We start from the raw sequence: 18,321 nt of genomic DNA on the forward strand, positions 1-18,321 counted from the left end.
TGATGGGACACTCTGATGTAAGGGGGTGCTGATGGGACACTCTGATGTAAGGGGGCTGCTCATGGGACACTCTGAAGTAAGGGGGCTGCTCATGGGAAACTGATGTAAGGGGGCTGGTGATGGGACACTCTGATGTAAGGGGATTGGTGATGGGCCACTCTGATGTAAGGGGGCTGGTGATGGGACACTCTGATGTAAGAGGGCTGGTGATGGGACACTCTGATGTAAGGGCGCTAGTGATGGGACTCTCTGATGTAAGGGGGCTGCTCATGGGACACTCTGTTGTAAAAGGGAAGGTGATGGGACACTCTGATGTAAGGGAGTGCTGATGGGACACTCAAAATGTAAGTGGGCCGGTCTGGATGAAGTCCAGGGCCACATTTCTGTCCCAGTCTGGCTGCCTATTTCACCTAGCGGAAGCACCGGCCCTTCCTACAGCACACCCAGCACCCTTTGCCATTGGATACATTCAGTGCTGGAGGTGCCAGAACTGCGTTCCCTTGTGTGTGCAGAAAAAAGCCCCGATACTGCATCTTCTATAAGAGAGCCGGCAATGGGGATTTATTGAAATGGGAGGTAGGAGACATGGGCCACTGGTAGGGAGCATACACTACCTTCTCTATTAGACCTTGTAAACACGGTCGGACATTCCGACAACCAAATCCGTCGGATTTTGTCAGACGGATTTTGTCCAAAACTGTTGCATACACACGGTCGGACAAAGTTGTTGGAAAATCTGATCGTTCAAAACGTGATGACGTTATTTCGTTACGACGGGACTACGTTCAGGCTAGTAGCCAATAGCTTTGATGTAGGAATTTGATCTGAGCATGCGTGGCACTTTGTCCGATCGGAATTCTTTACACATGATCGGACAAGGTCCGATCGGATCATGTTGTCAGAAAGTTTTATAGCCAAACTGGAAAACTTGGTCCGTCGGATATTCCGACGGAAACAGTCCGATGGAGCCCACACACGGTCGGATTATCCAACAACACGGCTCTATCGGACATTTTCCGTCGGAATGTCTGACCGTGTGTACAAGGTCTAAGAGAGCTGGCAATGGGATTTTTTTCATGACTTGACAGGGCCACTTTAGACATGAACAAGTAAATGTTAATGAGTACATGAAAAATTTGGGTAAAAATAGGGACCTGTGCTTTTCATTTGCACTGCTAGGTTGTTAGAATCATGACTGGTGATGGCGTGCTTCTATTTATGAGCATCATTCATATTTACATTAATATGTACACCTGCGTTAAGTTTGGAAAATTCCGTATTCTACTCACCGAATGACAGCCACAATGTAGATGATGAGCGGCACGAAAAAAACAATTAGAAGCAGTAAGTACCAGTAATTATTTTCTTTATTTTCAGTCTTTGGATGATTGGTCTTTGGATGATCGGTCTTTGGATGATCAGTCTTTGGATGATCGGTCTTTGGATGATCAGTCTTTGGACAAACTGTCAATAAAAAAAAAAAATCACATTAAGACGTGATCAGCTTTACTGCATAGGCACAATCTGTCTCTACTCTCCTACCATGGTCTGTGGAGTGAATACGATTGGCCAGACCACTTGAAGGTCCCTAAGTTGGGTGATGTCACCTGCACTTTGAAAGATTTTCTCCCAATAGGAAAAAAAATCATTGTTCTAAAAAAGGGAGTTGGGGCAGGGTTAATAAAAAATCCCCCCAAAAAAACAAAACAAAAAAAACAGACTTGCCTGGAGAAAGGCTTAACCACTTCAATACCGGGCACTTTTACTCCCTTCCTGCCCCGTTTTTTTTTTCCGCTTTCAGCGCTGTTGTACTTTGAATGGCAATTGCGCGGTCATACAACACTGTGCCCAAACAGAATTTTTATCATTTTGTTCTCGCAAATAGAGCTTTTTTTTTTTGGTGATATTTAACCACTTCAGCCCCGGACCATTTTGCTGGCCAAACACCAGACCACTTTTTGCGAATTCGGCACTGCGTCGCTTTAACTGACAATTGCGCAGTCGTGCGACGTGGCTCCCAAACAAAATTGACGTCCTTTTTTTCCCACAAATAGAGCTTTCTTTTGGTGGTATTTGATCACCTCTGCGGTTTTTATTTTTTGCGCTATAAACAAAAATAGAGCGACAATTTTGAAAAAAAACGCATTATTTTTTACTTTTTGTTTTAATAAATATCCCCCAAAAATATATAAAAAAACTTTTTTTTTCCCTCAGTTTAGGCCGATACATATTCTTCTACATATTTTTGGTAAAAAAAAAATTGCAATAAGCAATTATTAATTGGTTTGCGCAAAAGTTATAGCGTTTACAAAATAGGGGATAGTTTTATGGCATTTTTATTAATGATTTTTTTTTTACTAGTAATAGCGGCGATCAGCGATTTGTATTGTGACTGCGACATTATGGAGGACACATCAGACATTTTTGACACATTTTTGGGACCATTGTCATCTATACAGCAATCACTGCTATATAAATGCACTGATTTCTGTGTAAATGACACTGGCAGTGAAGGGGTTAACCAGTGGGTGGCAGTGTAGGGGTTAAGTGTTCCTAGGGATGTGTTACTAACTGTTGGGGGCTGGGCTTTCATTTAGTGAACACTGATCTTTTCTCCAATCACATGGAGCAGAGATAAGCGTCACTAGTTGCTAGGCAGAACGGGGAGATGCTGTTTACAACGGCATCTCTCCGTTCAGCCGCCCCGTGAGACGATCGCGGGTATGCCTGCGGCGATCGAGTCCGCGGGACCCGCGACCGGACTCACGGGGGTCCCGACCAGCAGGGCTCGCGATGGCAGGGCGGCATTAAAGATTGGACGTACTTGTACGCCAATATGCCAGCCCATACCATTCTGCCGACGTACATTGGCACGCGCTGGTCGGGAACTGGTTAATGACCACTGTTTTTTTGGGGTTTTTTTGTCAAATAAACAAAGAAAGATTGAATTAAAAAAATAATAACAACAAGAAAATCTTTTTTCTATGTTTCTGTTATAAAAAATATTGCAAATAAATAATTGTTCTTCATAAATTTAGGCCAAAATGTATTCTGCTACCTTTCTTTAGTGAAAATAACCCAAATCAGTGTATATTATTTAATCTGTAGGGAAGTTATAGAGTCCACAAACTATGGGATAATAGTATATCAGAAAATCAATTAAATATTAAATATTTAAATAAATATTAGATTAAATATCCCCCAAATCACCCCTTTTGGAAAGTAGGTAGTCCATTAAGAGGCATGGTGAGTTTTCTGAAGTTGTAATTTTTTGTCTTATTTTTTTGTCTTATTTTTTTTGTAAAAGAAATAAAAAAAAAAAAAATATATATATATATATATATATATATATATATATATATATATATATATATATATATATATTTTTTTTACATACTCTCACCAATGCATTACTGTGTCATCATATAACTGGTGTGGCGGTGATCAGGGACACAAACTGGTGACAGTACAAAAAAAAATTGTTTTTGTTAACACACTATGACCAGAGCAATATAACATTATTATTATTATTATTATTATTATTATTATTTTTTTTTTTTGAAAAAAGTTTAGAGCAATATAACATAAAGACACAGGAAGTTTCCCCTTGGGTTATTCAGCTTTGAGGGCTCCCTTATTGTGTTTTTCCTTTCAATATAGAGAAATATAAAATTACCATAGTAACACTGAACTACACTGGGAAAGTGATCAGTATACTTTTTTTTTCTTTTTTTTAAACAATATAATTGCTTATAGCGTTTTTTTTTTTTTTTTTTGCTATAAGCAAGCATTTTACCTAATTGAATCAATTCATTCAGCTTGTTTTGTTGTGATTAGCTGTGATTGGTGACAGCTAATCACTTGGAACAGATGGGCTGTGATTGGTCATGGTGATCTCAAGGGCCAATCACAGCTAGCACCACAATTGTACACAATGGATGGCATGATAGGAAGCCATCCATTGTTTACAATTGTCATGTGATCTGCTGTGATTGGTCACAGCTGTCATATGGTACCGCCAGCAGGCTGGTACACTGATCAGTCATCAGCTGTGACAGATTGCACTGCAGCGCACGAGGCGCGATCCGGAAGGATGTCATGTGACATCCACCTAGGGTTGCCACCTCATCCCTTAAAACCCAAGCACATATTCATTACACGGGTTCTGAGGCTAATTTAATGCAGATAAGGCACCAAATGTGAGTTTAATTACCGCCTTAATCAGCCACAGAATCCGTGTAATTAATATGTGTTACATTTTAAAGGAACGACGTGGCAACCCTACATCCACCCGGAAAAAACGAAAGTCCCGCCTGGCTGTTATTATACTATAGGCCGGGTAGGAGGGCGTTAAAGTAAGCTTAGGTATTCAGGTCATGTCAACTGGTTGAGTGAAAAGTATAAGTTTTGTTATGTAAACCAATAGGTAGACACTCCTTAATCTCTTCCCGCCTATGGTACGTCATGTGACGTCCTTCACTTTGCGGGGGTATATCTGAATGATGGTTGCAGCTACAGGCATCATTCAGATATTGTCTTGTTCAGCCGGTGATTCCCAACACCATAAGAACAATCATAGTGGCTGTTCCACTCCCACCGCCCTCCAATGCTTCTATCGATTCACCGCTTCCATCGGTGAGTCGGAGAACGGATCCGTAATGCATGTAATGCATTAAGATAAAAATCCTTCTGTTTTTAACTTTAACCACTTAAGGACCATCTCACTCCGATATACATCGGCAGAATGGCAAGGCTGGGCACAATCACGTAGCGGTACGTGTTTCTTTAAGTGCCCAGCTGTGGGTCGGGAGCGCGCCGGCGGTGGCGCGCTCCCGACCCGGTCCTGTGCTCTGTGACCGTGGCCGCGATCGGGTCACAGAGCTGAAGAACGAGGAGAGGTCTGTGTAAACAAACCTCTCCCCGTGCTTCCCTGTGTGTCTGTTACCGATCGTCTCTTCCCTTTTATAGGGAAGGACGATCAGTGACATCACATGCCAGGCCACGCCCCCGACGATAAAAAAAAAAACACATAATGTCATACATAACACTACACTGCCCCCTAGTGGTTAACTCCTTCACTGCCAGTGTCATTTACACAGGAATCAGTGCATTTAAATAGCATTGATTGCTGTATAAATGACAATGGTCCCAAAAATGTGTCAAAAATGTCCGATGTGTCCTCCATAATGTCGCAGTCACAATAAAAATCGCTGATTGCCGCCATTACTAGTAAAAAAAAAAATATTAACAAAAATGCTATAAAATTATCCCCTATTTTGTAAACGCTATAACTTTTGTGCAAACCAATCAATAATCACTAATTGTGATTTTTTTTTTTTACCAAAAATATGTAGAAGAATACGTATCGGCCTAAACTGAGGAAAAAATGTTTTTTTATATATTTTTTGGGGATATTCATTATAGCAAAAAGTAAAAAATATTGATTTTTTTTTCAAAATTGCCGCTCTATTTTTGTTTATAGCGCAAAAAATAAAAAACGCAGAGGTGATCAAATACCACCAAAAGAAAGCTCTATTTGTGGGAAAAAAAAGGACGCCAATTTGGTTTGGCAGCCACGTCGCGCAACCACGCAATTGTCAGTTAAAGCGACGCAGTGCCGAATCTCAAAAAGGGGCCTGGTCCTTTGGCTGCAAATTGGTCCGGGGCTTAAGTGGTTAAGTTGAGTGGTGTGACCCGCACTTCAAAGGAGATTTCTCCCAATAGGTAGGTAAAAAAAGGATTCTCAAAAGGGAGTCAAGATAGGGGTTATAAATCAGATTTGCCTGGAGAGAAGCTTAACTACTTCCCGACCCACCATATAACAGAATGACCTTCGGGAAGTGGTTTCATTATCCTGACATCAGTGGTGTGATGTGTCAGTCTGATGCACCGCAATGCTGATCTAGGTTAAGAGCCTCTGATGTAGGCTTTTTACCACATGATCAGCTTTTCCTTTACTTGCGCTGACAGATGGGTAGAGGAGAGCCAATTGGCTGCTCTCTTGACAGGGGGGGGTCTGCGCTGATTAATTATCAGTGCAGCCCCCCCCCAGGAGGTCCTCCTGTGCCCACCAGGGATGCCCTCCAATGATGCCCATCAGTACCCATAAATGATTCCAATCAGTACCCATCAGTAATGCCTGCCAGTGCCTACTCATCAGTGATGCCTATCAGTGCCATCTATCAGTGTCCATCAGTGCCACCCATCAGTGCCGCCTATCAGTGCCCATCAGTGCCACCTATAAGTACCCATCAGTGCCGCCTATCAATGCCCATCAGTGCCACCTATCAGTGCCCATCAGTGCTGCATATTAGTGCCCATCATCAGTGCTCATCAGTGCCACCTCATTGGTGCCATCTTAGTGCCCATCAGTGAAGGAAAAAACGTACTTATTTACAAAATTTTATAACATAAACAAAGAAAAACATTTTTTTTTCAAAAGTTTCATCTTTTTTTCTATTTGTTTAGCAAAAAGTAAAGACCCCAGTGGTGATCAAATACCGCCAAAAGAAAACTCTATTTGTGGGACCAAAATTATAAAAATTTTGTTTGGGTACAGCGTTGCATGACAGCGCAATGGTCATTTAAAAAGTGACAGCGCTGAAAGCTGAAAATTGGTCTGGGCATGAAGGGATAAAGTGCCCGGTATTGAAGTGGTTAAAGTATAACTAAAGGGAAAACTTTTTTTTAGGTTTGGATAGAGTGGAGAGGGATTAGCTCCCATTAGGGAGATTCACCCTCTCTATTTGTCATGTTTACTATTATAATTAAAAGTGAAGAAAAATCCAAAAATTTGGGTTGTCCCCAGGACAAAATAAATGAAAACTCGTGCAATGGGGACGCTAGATTTGGTTACCCTGGGGACAACCAGGGATTCACTCACTTTGAAGGGATTTCCTCTCACTTCTTGCATTGGCTAATGGACAGGGCATAAAAGGAGATCCAACCAATGAGGGACAGATGGCAAAAAAATAATCTGACAGGGGTTATAACTGTGAGGAGAGGGTCCGTGGAATCCAGAATCCCTTGGAGAGGTTGGGAAAACCTTGTTTAGACTCCCCATGCACCTTCTATATCTAATGCCGCGTACACAACACGACCAGACTTTCCGGCAGACTAGGTCCGACTGTCTTCCCAACGGACTGTCGGCGGACTTCCGACGGACTTTCCGAACGAACGGACCTGGCCACACACAATCACACCAAAGTCCAACGGATTCGACCGTGATGACGTACGACCGGACTAGAATAAGGAAGTTCATAGCCAGTAGCCAATAGCTGCCCTAGCGTTGTTTTTCGTCCGTTGGACTAGCATACACACAAACTGATTTTTCAACCTGACTCAAGTCCGTCGGAAAAATTTGAAACATGTTCTAAATCTAAAGTCCGTCTGATTTTTCTACAGCAAAGGTCCGATGAAGCCCACAAATAATCGAATTGTCAGACGGATTCGTTCCGTCGGACCTTTGCTGTCGAAAAGTACATTCATGTGTACGTGGCATAAGTCACCCTGTGTCCATTAAGGGCACAGGGTGAATGAGAAAAATGATGGACAACTGTTTAATGGACAATGAGAAGGTGGTTAATTAAATATAACAGTAATATTTATCCACAATATCTCCCAGAATTTATATAAAGAGCTGATCACAGGCCTATAGAACTGGGTAGGAGCCGGACAGTCTACTCCTACTTTAGTTTGTTGCCTACTAGGCTGAGGAGGGGGGATCACTGTTTGTATGGTTAATTGTAATTAGCTTCTGCTATTGTGAGGTTTGCTGTGTTTATATTTATGATAATGTTGATTGTGTCTTCTGAGCTAAAAGATGGCAAGTCTGTCCTAAAAGGTCATGCCTCTGATTCACCTAGGCTGTCTAAACGATTAGTTAATTAGCTCATGTTAATTAGGTTTCTGGTCACAGATTGTATTGTTATTCTGGTGTATATATTTGTGTGAGATCTCAAAATAAACAGTCCATGTTTCAAGCTGTGTAACTGAACTGGTCTCGTCTGGATCTCGGTTACAATATTCAGCTGTAAGATCTGATATCTGAAGGTCCAGATTGGAGGAAGCAGTGTACTGACGGAAGCACTCAAGCGGAGTGTGACGGGGATCCATTACAATAACCCTCCCTTACTCTATCAAAAATGAAAAAAAAATAAGTTTTGCCTTTATTTCTACTTTAAGGTAGGCACGGGTGTACAGGCCATGTCAACTGGTTGGGTGAAAATGACCTTTGCCAAGGTCATTTCTGTTACCTATACCCATAGGAAGACAATCATTGAAAATGAAAAGCGTAATGGGCATGGCAGGACTTAGGATAGTGGGGGCCCCTGGGCTTGAGTCACTTTCGGGCCCTGTCTTCCCTTCTATACATTACTGTATTTATCGGCGTATAACACGCACCCCAAGTTTAGGAGGGAATTTTAAGGAAAAAAACTTCTAGGAGGGAAGTTTAAGGAAAAAGCTTGCATTTAAATGCCAATCAATGCAGCCTTCTCAGTGTCCATCTGCAACCTTGCCCATCTATCTGCAGCCTTGTCCAGTGTCATTTTCAGCCTTGCCAGTGTAGTCTTGTCATTGCAGTCTTGAAGTTTAAAAATGGCTCTCGGAGTCCCGAGTGGAGCCGATAGTAGCCAAGTGTAGTCGTTTCGGCTCACAGTCACGCCCAGTCCCTGTGTTATGTCCATCATAGGGTGGGACTGGGCGTGACTGTTAGCGAAGCCAAGCCGAGTATACTCAGCTATGTATCTCGGCAGGGCCCATGGGCTTGAGCCCAGTCAAGCCCAATGGTAAGTCCAGCCCTGGTAATGGGGTTATTTCAGGATGAAAGAAGAATAGGCATTACAGATTAGAAACTATTTACACAAAGCTGGGACTGGTGGAAACTCTTGATGGTGGATGAGGCCCTTATTGGACCGTAGTGCCATAAAAAAAGGAACTAGGCTGACAAGATCTATTGTATATAAAGCTTCAGATAAATTTTACCTGCTTTTATCGATCTGCAGACATCCCCATGTATCTTATTATCAATGCCATATTCCATCAGAAAATCAAGCGTTTCTTGAGTCTTGAGCAGTACACAGGAGCTGTTTATAACTGTGGCATTGGCACCGGACGGGCAAGTAACAGTGTCTCCAACTTTTATATTCTGTTCCAATGTGCAGTAAGTTTCTGCAACATTTTCCTTCTTGATTATAAGCATGTGACCTAAGAAGTCCGTACAGTTGAAGGACACGCAGTAATCATTAGCTGTATTACCTATGAAAGAACAAAACCACATATCTGTGAAGAGTCTTATTTATCCAAGCTATGGGAGTAGTTAGTCACACTAAACCGATCTTAATGTTAAAGATGTTTTAAGAGGTTGGCTGCAGGATTTAAAGTGTCACTAAACCCACTTCATAAAAAAACGATCAATTACTGGAATATTCCATGCTGTTCATACTCACTCATTCGCTATGACATTCCTTTTCTGTATTCTGCAAAAAAAAAAATGGTTGATCCTGCTGCTCTCTATCGCCCCCTTATGGCCATGCCTCCAATTCAGATAGGGATTTTGCAGAGCGATGTTGCCAGCTCTGCACATGCTCAGTTTCCAGTGAGTTTCTATGCTGAGCATTTCCTCTCTATCACATCTGAGCGGCCCACGTGACTATAGAGTCACACAGTTGAATATGGCTAACTGCTACAAGCTATAACAAAGTCACCCAATAAAGTAAAACTATTACTAATACATACCAATAGGGTGCTGTTATGAATAAATTTAGGTTTTTATGTAGTTGTCACATTTTTAAATAAATGGTGGTCCATGTTTTCTGAATTATATTTTGTGGATTTTTAAGGGTGATTTCTAGTGGCTATATGTGTGCAGTTAGCACCTTTGCTGGATGGCTGCAAAAAAATCAATCAATCCTCCATGTGACAGGGTTATATTCTGGTAACTGGCCATCCTGGATCACATACTCCCCCATACCTAGAAGTACTGGGTATTTCCAATGGTGACAACAGAAAAATCGATTGGTGAGGGAGCATGGCGGGGGAAAGTATCAGAGTGTGTTATAAAATTTCCTCTTTAAATGGGGCTCTGAATGGGCAAAGTGTCAGGCTTCTCTTTAGGAATACACTCCCACGTTGATAAAAAATCTATATTCTAAATCAGGAATATGCACTTAGCAATTAGAGGGACCTCCAGCTGTTGCAGAACTACACGTCCCATGAGGCATAGCAAGACTCTGACAGCCACAAGCATGACACCTAGCGGCAGAGGCATGATGGGACTTGTCGTTTTGCAACAGCTGGAGGTCTGTTAATTGCTTATCCCTGTTCTAAATGGTCTGTATAGAGTGAAACTTAAGCACAATACATTATATTGGCAAAAGTTTGTACACCTAACCATCACACCTATACTGTATGAGCTTCCTGTACATCCAATTCCGAAAACCATGGGCGTTCATATAGATATGCTCCGATTCGCAGCAATAACGTCCTCTTTTCTTCTGGGAAGGCTTTTTTAGTGTGGGAGTCTATGGGAGTTTGTTCCCCTACAGCCAAAAGAGTATTTCTTGAGGCAGGTGCCAGGTACTGATATTGGATAAGAAGACCCGCCATGCAATTGGCGGTCCAATTCATTCCAATGGTGAATTGGGTTGAGGTCGGGACATTCAAGTTCCTTCACACCAAACAATGCAACCAACAATGCATTATATGTTTTGCTTGCTCAAACAATGCATGCTTACCAAAAGTAAAGAGAATGAAAAGAGTTCCCAGCACAGCGGTAAAGTCTGCAAAAGACATAACAATGTTGAATATACCGGACACATTTAATGTGAATCAATGGTATTGACAAAAGATGTACATTTGCTTGAAGGCCTATTTGAAAATATTTGAAACATTAAGGGCCGGTTCACACTGCAGGCGATGCGACGCGACACCGACTTGCCTCGCCGCGACCTCAGCGGCAACTTGCAGATGACTTCTGTATAGAAGTCAATGCAAGTCGCCCCGAGGTCGCCCAGAAGTAGTACAGGAAACCTTTTTTCTGAGTCGGAGCGACTCGAGTCGCTCCTCTCAGAACGGTTCCATTGTACAGAACGGGGGCGACTTGCGGGAGCGAGGCGAGGCGAGTCGTGTCGCCTCGCATCGCCCGCTGTGTGAACCGGCCCTAACTCTTTGAATATACCCATGCAAATTAATAGAATTTACAAATGCAACAATTTAAACATTTCCTATAATCCTGCTGTTCCCCCAGTGTAGACGTCCTAGCCGATGGCAAACATGGTACAAAAAGAACTGTAGTATCTATTTACAGTATTTAAGGTACTTATATAGCACCGTCAATTTACATAGCACTTTACATATACATTGTAAATTCACATCGGTCCCTACTCTCAAGGAGCTTACAATCTAAGGTTCCTAACTCACATTCATATACTAGGGGCCAATTTAGACAGAAGACAATTAACCTACATGCATGTCTTTGGAGTATGGGGGAAAACTGGAGTGCCTGGAGGAAACCCACACACCAGGTACAGGGAGAACATGCAAACTCCAGGCAGATGGTGTTCTGGTATGGGATTGGAACCAGTGACCCTTTTTACTGCTAGGTGAGAGCACTGCCCACTTCACCAATGTGCCGCCCAGTATCCCTTTAGATGTGTGCACAGCTAGATTACAGATAAGAACTTACAGGCTCCCTATGTGTGAAGAACAAAACTTACACAATGGTTACATACCCATATTGATGCAGAGGCTCTTTGACCTTTCTTTTACCTAAAATAAGCACAAAGGTCATTTGTTAATGGGTTATACAGTAGATGCCCATACAATGAATAAATATATATAGAGAAAGATATTCTCTACCAGTAAGTCTACGGTTAGCCACAATCCTCACTTCCTGACCACCACACCTTAAACTAAGATGGCAACCGCCCTTTGAGTGGATTTCACACATGCTGCTGCAAAAATTATACCCAGAGGACGTAACCCACTCAAGTGAATGAATCCAAGCTGCAACCACCCTGCAACATGGTTCACATGCCCTTAGGGGTTGTCTCTTCAGGGGGGTCCACTTGGCAACGCACTTTGTCCCCATGTTGATGAGGGCAAGGGCCTCTGCCCTGGAGGTTGAAAGGGGTTCGATGGGCGGGGGGGGGGGCTTACTGGAATCTGGCAGCTCCCTTTAAAAAAAAAAAAAAGAGGACCCTACCACAAGCTAAAGTATATGGCTACATAGTACCTCTACTCATTCACAAAAAATGTAACCTAGACTACTCAAGACCTTTACTAAAAAATTAAAAAAACAAATATCCCTATAAAATGTCTTTAGTAAAGCCACCGTCAATCATGCCACCCGCCAAATTGCTGAAAAAGAAAACTCAACAGATCAGATGCACACGAAGGGAAAGGGCAGGCATAGTGGCAATATCATAGACCAAATATACCAGATTTTGCCAATTTTATTGCCCCAATTTGGCCAGTGTCCATATTTAGACAGTGACGTTACAACTACCCCCATCTCTAGCAGTCATCATTATATAAAAGCAAAGCATATATTTTTATAAGAATCAATGAAGAATATCCCATGGACAAACAAATGATCTGATGAAGTTTTACTTGAGTCTAATAAAATTATTTTTTTTTTAAGCGTTGTAGTGTGAAAATCAGTTTTTTGACTTTAAAAGCTATTCATCAGCAGTGTTTGCCACGTGTGGGTGACCTGAAAAGCTACTTCTGCCTACTTAGCCCTTGTACACACGGTCGGAGAATCCATCGGAATTTGTGTTCAACAGAGAAAACAGCGACCCAAGTGGAGCAGAATGAGCAGGGCAATGAGCGGTGTGGCCGTAGGATTCTTCTAACCACTTGAACCAAGCGCTTAAAGGGGATACACCCTCCATGCAGTCCAGGCTCAGAGGAAGTGTTTTTGATTTGGCGATATCTGGTCTCTGAGATGGGATCAGTGTAGCTGGTAAGCGGCAGTAGTGTTGGTGGTGGAAGTCCTCTTTTTTCCTGCAAACTCTGATAACACTTTTCCTATATCGGTGTGGTGTGCTTATAACACGTTGGAGATCACAAGCAAAAAATTTTGTGTTGATGGGATGATGGACTAATATCTGAACATTAGTATATGCATTTCCCTGTTTGCACTGTGTCAAAAAAAAAATTTTTTTTTTTTTTTTATTTACTTATTTGCTTCACATAGCATTTATCAGATCAAGATAACACTTTTTGTTTCCTATTTATAAGTGGCTTTCACTTTTTATAATCGGTGCTTCATTACAAAGTGCTGTTGCTTTCGAGGAATTCAAATTAAACAAAGAATAGTGTAAATATAGGCACATTTAATTTGGTATTGCTTTGATTCCTTTTTTGCAATATTTTAGCCAAAACATTTTTGCAACCCTTCTCCACTCCAAAAAAAAAAAAAAAAAAAAAAAAAAAAGCTTAGGCTTTTGAAACAATTAAACTTGAAACTTGAAAACTTTTTTTTAACACGGGAGAAAGGTGGAGGGGTGGGGGGAGGGGGGGGGAGTTGTTAGCGAACAGAAAAGCTAACAAAAAAACAACTGGAGTTTAAAGTCGTTTTTCTTACTTTGACCGGAAGATTTTGACTCCCTTCATGGCCAGCCCATTTTTTGCTATTTAACCACTTGCCGCCCGCCCTATAAGCCTATTACCCCCAGTCCTAAAGAATAAGGGTTATAGGATAATTGATCACAGTGAACAATAAAAAAAAGAAAAAGAAAAACAAAAAATCTATAAAACAAAATAGTGAACACTCAATGTGTAATTATATAAACATTTAAATTCCAACAAGAGTCCAATATAGATGAAATCGTCAAATCTTCTACTGTGTAGCAAGTGCTTGATCCACCACCATACAGCCAAAATGACTCCTTACCAGAATTTTATGACCCCCCCACTACAGATTCTGTATTGTTGTCTGATCTTTTGCATTGGTTCTGAGCATGCGTGTTTGTACTTTGTATAAAAGTCCGATGGTTTTCTGTACACACGATCGGACTTTGCACCATCAGACTTTTGTTGCCGGAAAGTTTGTCCGTTCGCACAGCCAACAAAAGTCCAATTAAAAACGAAAAAGTTTGTCTGATGGAGCGTACACACGGTTGGATGTTGCCTTACAACAGCTAATTTGCATGTTTGTTGTCAAAAAGTCAGATCGTGTGTAGGGGCCTTTAGAAGGATACAAGTGGGGGGGCGGGAGGGGGGAACATACAAATAAGATACAAAGTTAAATAATACAGTTACAAGGATACAAAGTGGTATAAAAAGATGGATAACTAAGCAATACAAATTAAACAGAATTACATTGAGGAATGTAAATCAGAAGAAAGGCCGGGAAGAGGTTAAAGTCTTACTAATAGGGATGAGCTCCGGCGTGTTCTCACAGTCCACGTGCAGAGCCTTCCAGGAAGTCAGCACGGTGCTGCGCTAACCACAGGCAATCAGACATTTCCTGATGCGCGACTGCAGAGATTGGGGCAATGTCTCACTGCCTGTGATTAGCGCAGCCTAGCGGGCACCGCACGGGGACCATGCGAACACGCCGGAGCTCAGCCCTAGTTACTAACTTGCCCCCCTTTTTTTGGGGGGTTTGGTTAGTTTTTGTATGTTTGTGCAATATTTGTAGATGTGTATATGCTAATTATGTATATATATATATATATATATATATATATATATATATATATATATATATATATATATATATATATATATATATAAAGAAAAATTTCAGAACTCGCTTTGGACTGACCCTATACAGTATATGGTTTTAGAAACAAGGAAATGTATGTATTAGTTTAACCACTTCAGCCCCAGAAGATTTGGCTGCTGAATGACCGGACTATTTTTTTGCGATTCGGCACTGCGCCGCTTTAACTGACAATTTCGGGGACGTGCGACGTTGCACCCAAACAAAATTTATGTTAATGCAGGGTTTTGAGGAGACCAGATATAGTGAATGCAAGGTCCTGGGGAGACCAGATATTTTAGCGAATGCAGGGTTTTGGGGAGACCAGATATAGTGAATGCAGGGTCCTGGGGTTGACCAGATATAGTGAATGCCGGGTCCTGGGGAGACCAGATATAGTGAATGCAGGCTCCTGGGCAGGGGCATACCTAGAGTATTTGGCACCCAGGGCGGATCCTATATCTGGCACCCTCCCCCCAGGTGGGCAGTCGGCACACCGCACATTGACATCAAATTATGTCATGTGTAGCGCCTCCATGCTCTGTGGCCTGTGCTGCTGCCAGTGGCGTTGCTAGGGCTGGTGTCACCTGGTGCAGTAAAACATGGCGTCACCCCCCCCCCCAAAAAAAATATATATATTTTTCCTGTTTTCTGAAAGTGCGCCAAAGATGCAGACTTTTGGTGCATTTTCAGAAAATTCAGAAAAAAATATGCAACCTAATAGAAATCTACAGCACTGCATCCATAACTGCTGGTAAAATGTAGGAAGACCCCCTTTACATTACAAGCCCTGTACCTCTGGACCCCTTCACATTACACAGTCCCCACACCTCTGGACCCCTTTAGGCCCCTTTCACACTGGGGCGGTGGGTGCGCCGGCGGTAAAAAGGATGATATTTTTGGCGGCGCTTTACGGTCAATTTTGCGGCGCTATTCGGCCACTAGTGGGGCATTTTTACCCCCCACTAGCAGCCGAGAAAGGGTTAAAACCACTGAAAAACGCTGCTGCAGCAGCAGCACTATGCTGGCGGTATAGCCGCGCTGCCCCATTGATTTCAATGGGCAGGAGTGGTGTATACATATCTCCAAAGCTAAGCGGTGTCAGGTTCTTGCTCTCGGTCACAGATGGCTGCACTTGACTTTCATCAAAGCTTGGTAAAAAAAACAGCTGTGGTATTAAATCTCTTGACTTGTCACTTTCAGTAATGATTGCTTTCTTTGAGAAAATCCGATCTGACAGCTTTGTTTGCATACTAGAAATTGAGCGAGCGTGGCGCGTGGCCCGTCACAACACTAGAAGAGTTCCATTACACCTCCTAGACCTGGCATGCTGTGAAAGAACCGGCTACACCAAGGTAATATTTCTATTTCTTACTAAGCAGTGCCCTGCATTTATTGCACCTATAATATATATCTATCAGTCTAGAACATGTCACATTTATCAAAAAATATAAATATAAACCCTAAAGAGTGTATTTATTTAAAAAAAAAAAATCACTTAGCACTTAGCCCAGTGAAAGTGTGTGTACATTCATCCTGTGTGAAAGGGGCAAAAAAAAAAAAAAAGTTAGGAGGCTATTTACTGTGCTGGATGAATGTTTTCCATTGATCGATCAAAAATGGAAAGTACCAAATTTGACCACCAGATGGTGATAAGTATAATGGGAATTCCCTACTGTACTTAATTCCATCTAGTGGCCAAATACTATTTTTCATTTTAATACTGGTGCTCGTGACCAAGGCGGTGTGCCGAAACACGTCGGCCCTTGTATCTTTTTACATGCAACAATAAATGTTTACATTTGGAAATGGACATGGACACAGAATCACACTGTCCTCTTCAGGAAATTTCGCATTTCAGTTCTCGCCCTTAGGTAGGGATGAGTCGAACACCCCCCCCCCCCGGTTCGGTTCGCACCAGAACCTCCGAACGGACCAAAAATTCGTACGAACTTTAGAACCCTATTAAAGTATATGGGACTCGAACGTTCGAAATCAAAAGTGCTAATTTTAAAGGCTAATATGCAAGATATGCAACAGACAACACCAGCAATAAGGGGTGTCTTCAGGTGTATACTGCGCTGGAGGCACACAACACCCACTAACTCCTGCAGATGCCTATATTAGAGAACACCAGCAACAAAGGGTATATACAGGTGTATACTGCGCTGGAGGCACACAACACCCCCTAACTCCTGCAGATGCCTGTATTAGAGAACACCAGCAAAAAAGGGTAGCTACAGGTGTATACTGCGCTGGAGGCACACAACACCCACTAACTCATGCAGATGCCTGAGAAAAGAACACACTGTCACTGCCTATCTTGCTCTTTCCTTGCACGCTGGAACACACTACACAAGGCCGCCACGCTGGTGGCCTTATATAGTGTGGGGTATGTACTAAACCCCCTGAGCATCCTGCCTGTGGCCAATTATAGGTGATTAACTGGTAATTGCTCAATCAACACTGTACCCAAATTAAATTGATATAATTATATATATATAATTATATATATATATATATATATAATGAAAAAAAAATCAATATTTTTTACTTTCTCATATATCTATCTATCTATCTATCTATCTATCTATCTATCTATCTATCTATCTATCTCTCTCTCTCTCTCTCTCTCTCTCTCTCTCTCTCTCGCGATAGATAGATAGATAGATAGATAGATAGATAGATAGATAGATAGATAGATATCTGTCATTGATATAGCAGGGTACGAGTAAGGAGCATGCACAGGGGAGGATGTCCTATGACGGCCTCCTGGGAAATTGAGGTCCGCACTGTAGCTGTCATTCGGCTATGGCCCGGACATCAAGTGGTTAAATCTTTCCGACGGAATCAATTCCTATCGGGAAAACCGTTTGTCTGTATGCTGGTCTGACGGACCAAATACGACACAAGGGCAGCTATTGGTTACCGGCTATTGAACTTCCTTTTTCTAGTCCCGTCGTACGTGTTGTACGTCACCGCGTTCTTAACCTTCGGACTTTGGTGTGATCGTGTGTAGGCAAGTCCCTTGCAGTGGAACTCCGTCGGAAAGACCGTCAGAGTTTATTCTGACGGGAAAAAAAACGGTCGTGTGTATGCGGCATGAGCGTCACTTTTGTCTGCTGCCTTGTTCATCTGCTATCAGCACGAGTCACTCCTGACAAGTTTTCCTGACACCAAGAGAAAAAAGGTGACAGGGGAGGGACCTCCAACTGATTGACAGCGTCAGCTCTGTTCCTGAGTGCTGTGTGGATAGGGGGGGGAGGTGGGGAGTGGGGTGTCTCTTCCCCGCTAATCAGCTCTCAGAACTCTGCTCACTGAGCTCTGCAGAATGAAACTTCGGCTCTCCGCCGCCTTTTTTTTCTGAACTCTCAGACAAGCTTATAAATTCAGCACTTTGAACGAATGTAGAGATAAGAAGACTGCAGATAGACCAAAACAAATTATGTAGGAGGATTTGTTTTAGCTGAGGATAGTCCCTTTACTGGGTATATGGAAGGTTTTACAACCACTTTAACCACTTACAGACTGGACCATTTTGCTGGCTTAAAACCAGACCATTTTTTGCGATTCGGCACTGCGTCCATTTAACTGACAATTGTGCGGTC

At 42.2% G+C, this 18,321-nt stretch overlaps 1 protein-coding gene across 1 annotated transcript; it reads right to left on the reverse strand.

The window, feature by feature from the left end:
- Positions 1–1,039: 1,039 nt before the first annotated feature.
- Positions 1,040–11,842, reverse strand: LOC143933097 (uncharacterized). Its single transcript, XM_077456037.1, has 4 exons — positions 11,733–11,842; positions 10,737–10,781; positions 8,986–9,258; positions 1,040–1,464 (listed from the first exon to the last, which is right to left on the reverse strand). The coding sequence occupies exons 1-4, from the start codon at positions 11,734–11,736 to the stop codon at positions 1,286–1,288; spliced, it is 501 nt and encodes a 166-aa protein (XP_077312163.1). The 5' UTR covers positions 11,737–11,842; the 3' UTR covers positions 1,040–1,285.
- Positions 11,843–18,321: the final 6,479 nt, after the last annotated feature.

Source organism: Lithobates pipiens, unplaced genomic scaffold, assembly GCF_037356315.1.
Source record: "Lithobates pipiens isolate NorthernLeopardFrog02 unplaced genomic scaffold, aLitPip1_a1.2 Scaffold_27, whole genome shotgun sequence".
NCBI lineage: Eukaryota > Metazoa > Chordata > Amphibia > Anura > Ranidae > Lithobates > Lithobates pipiens.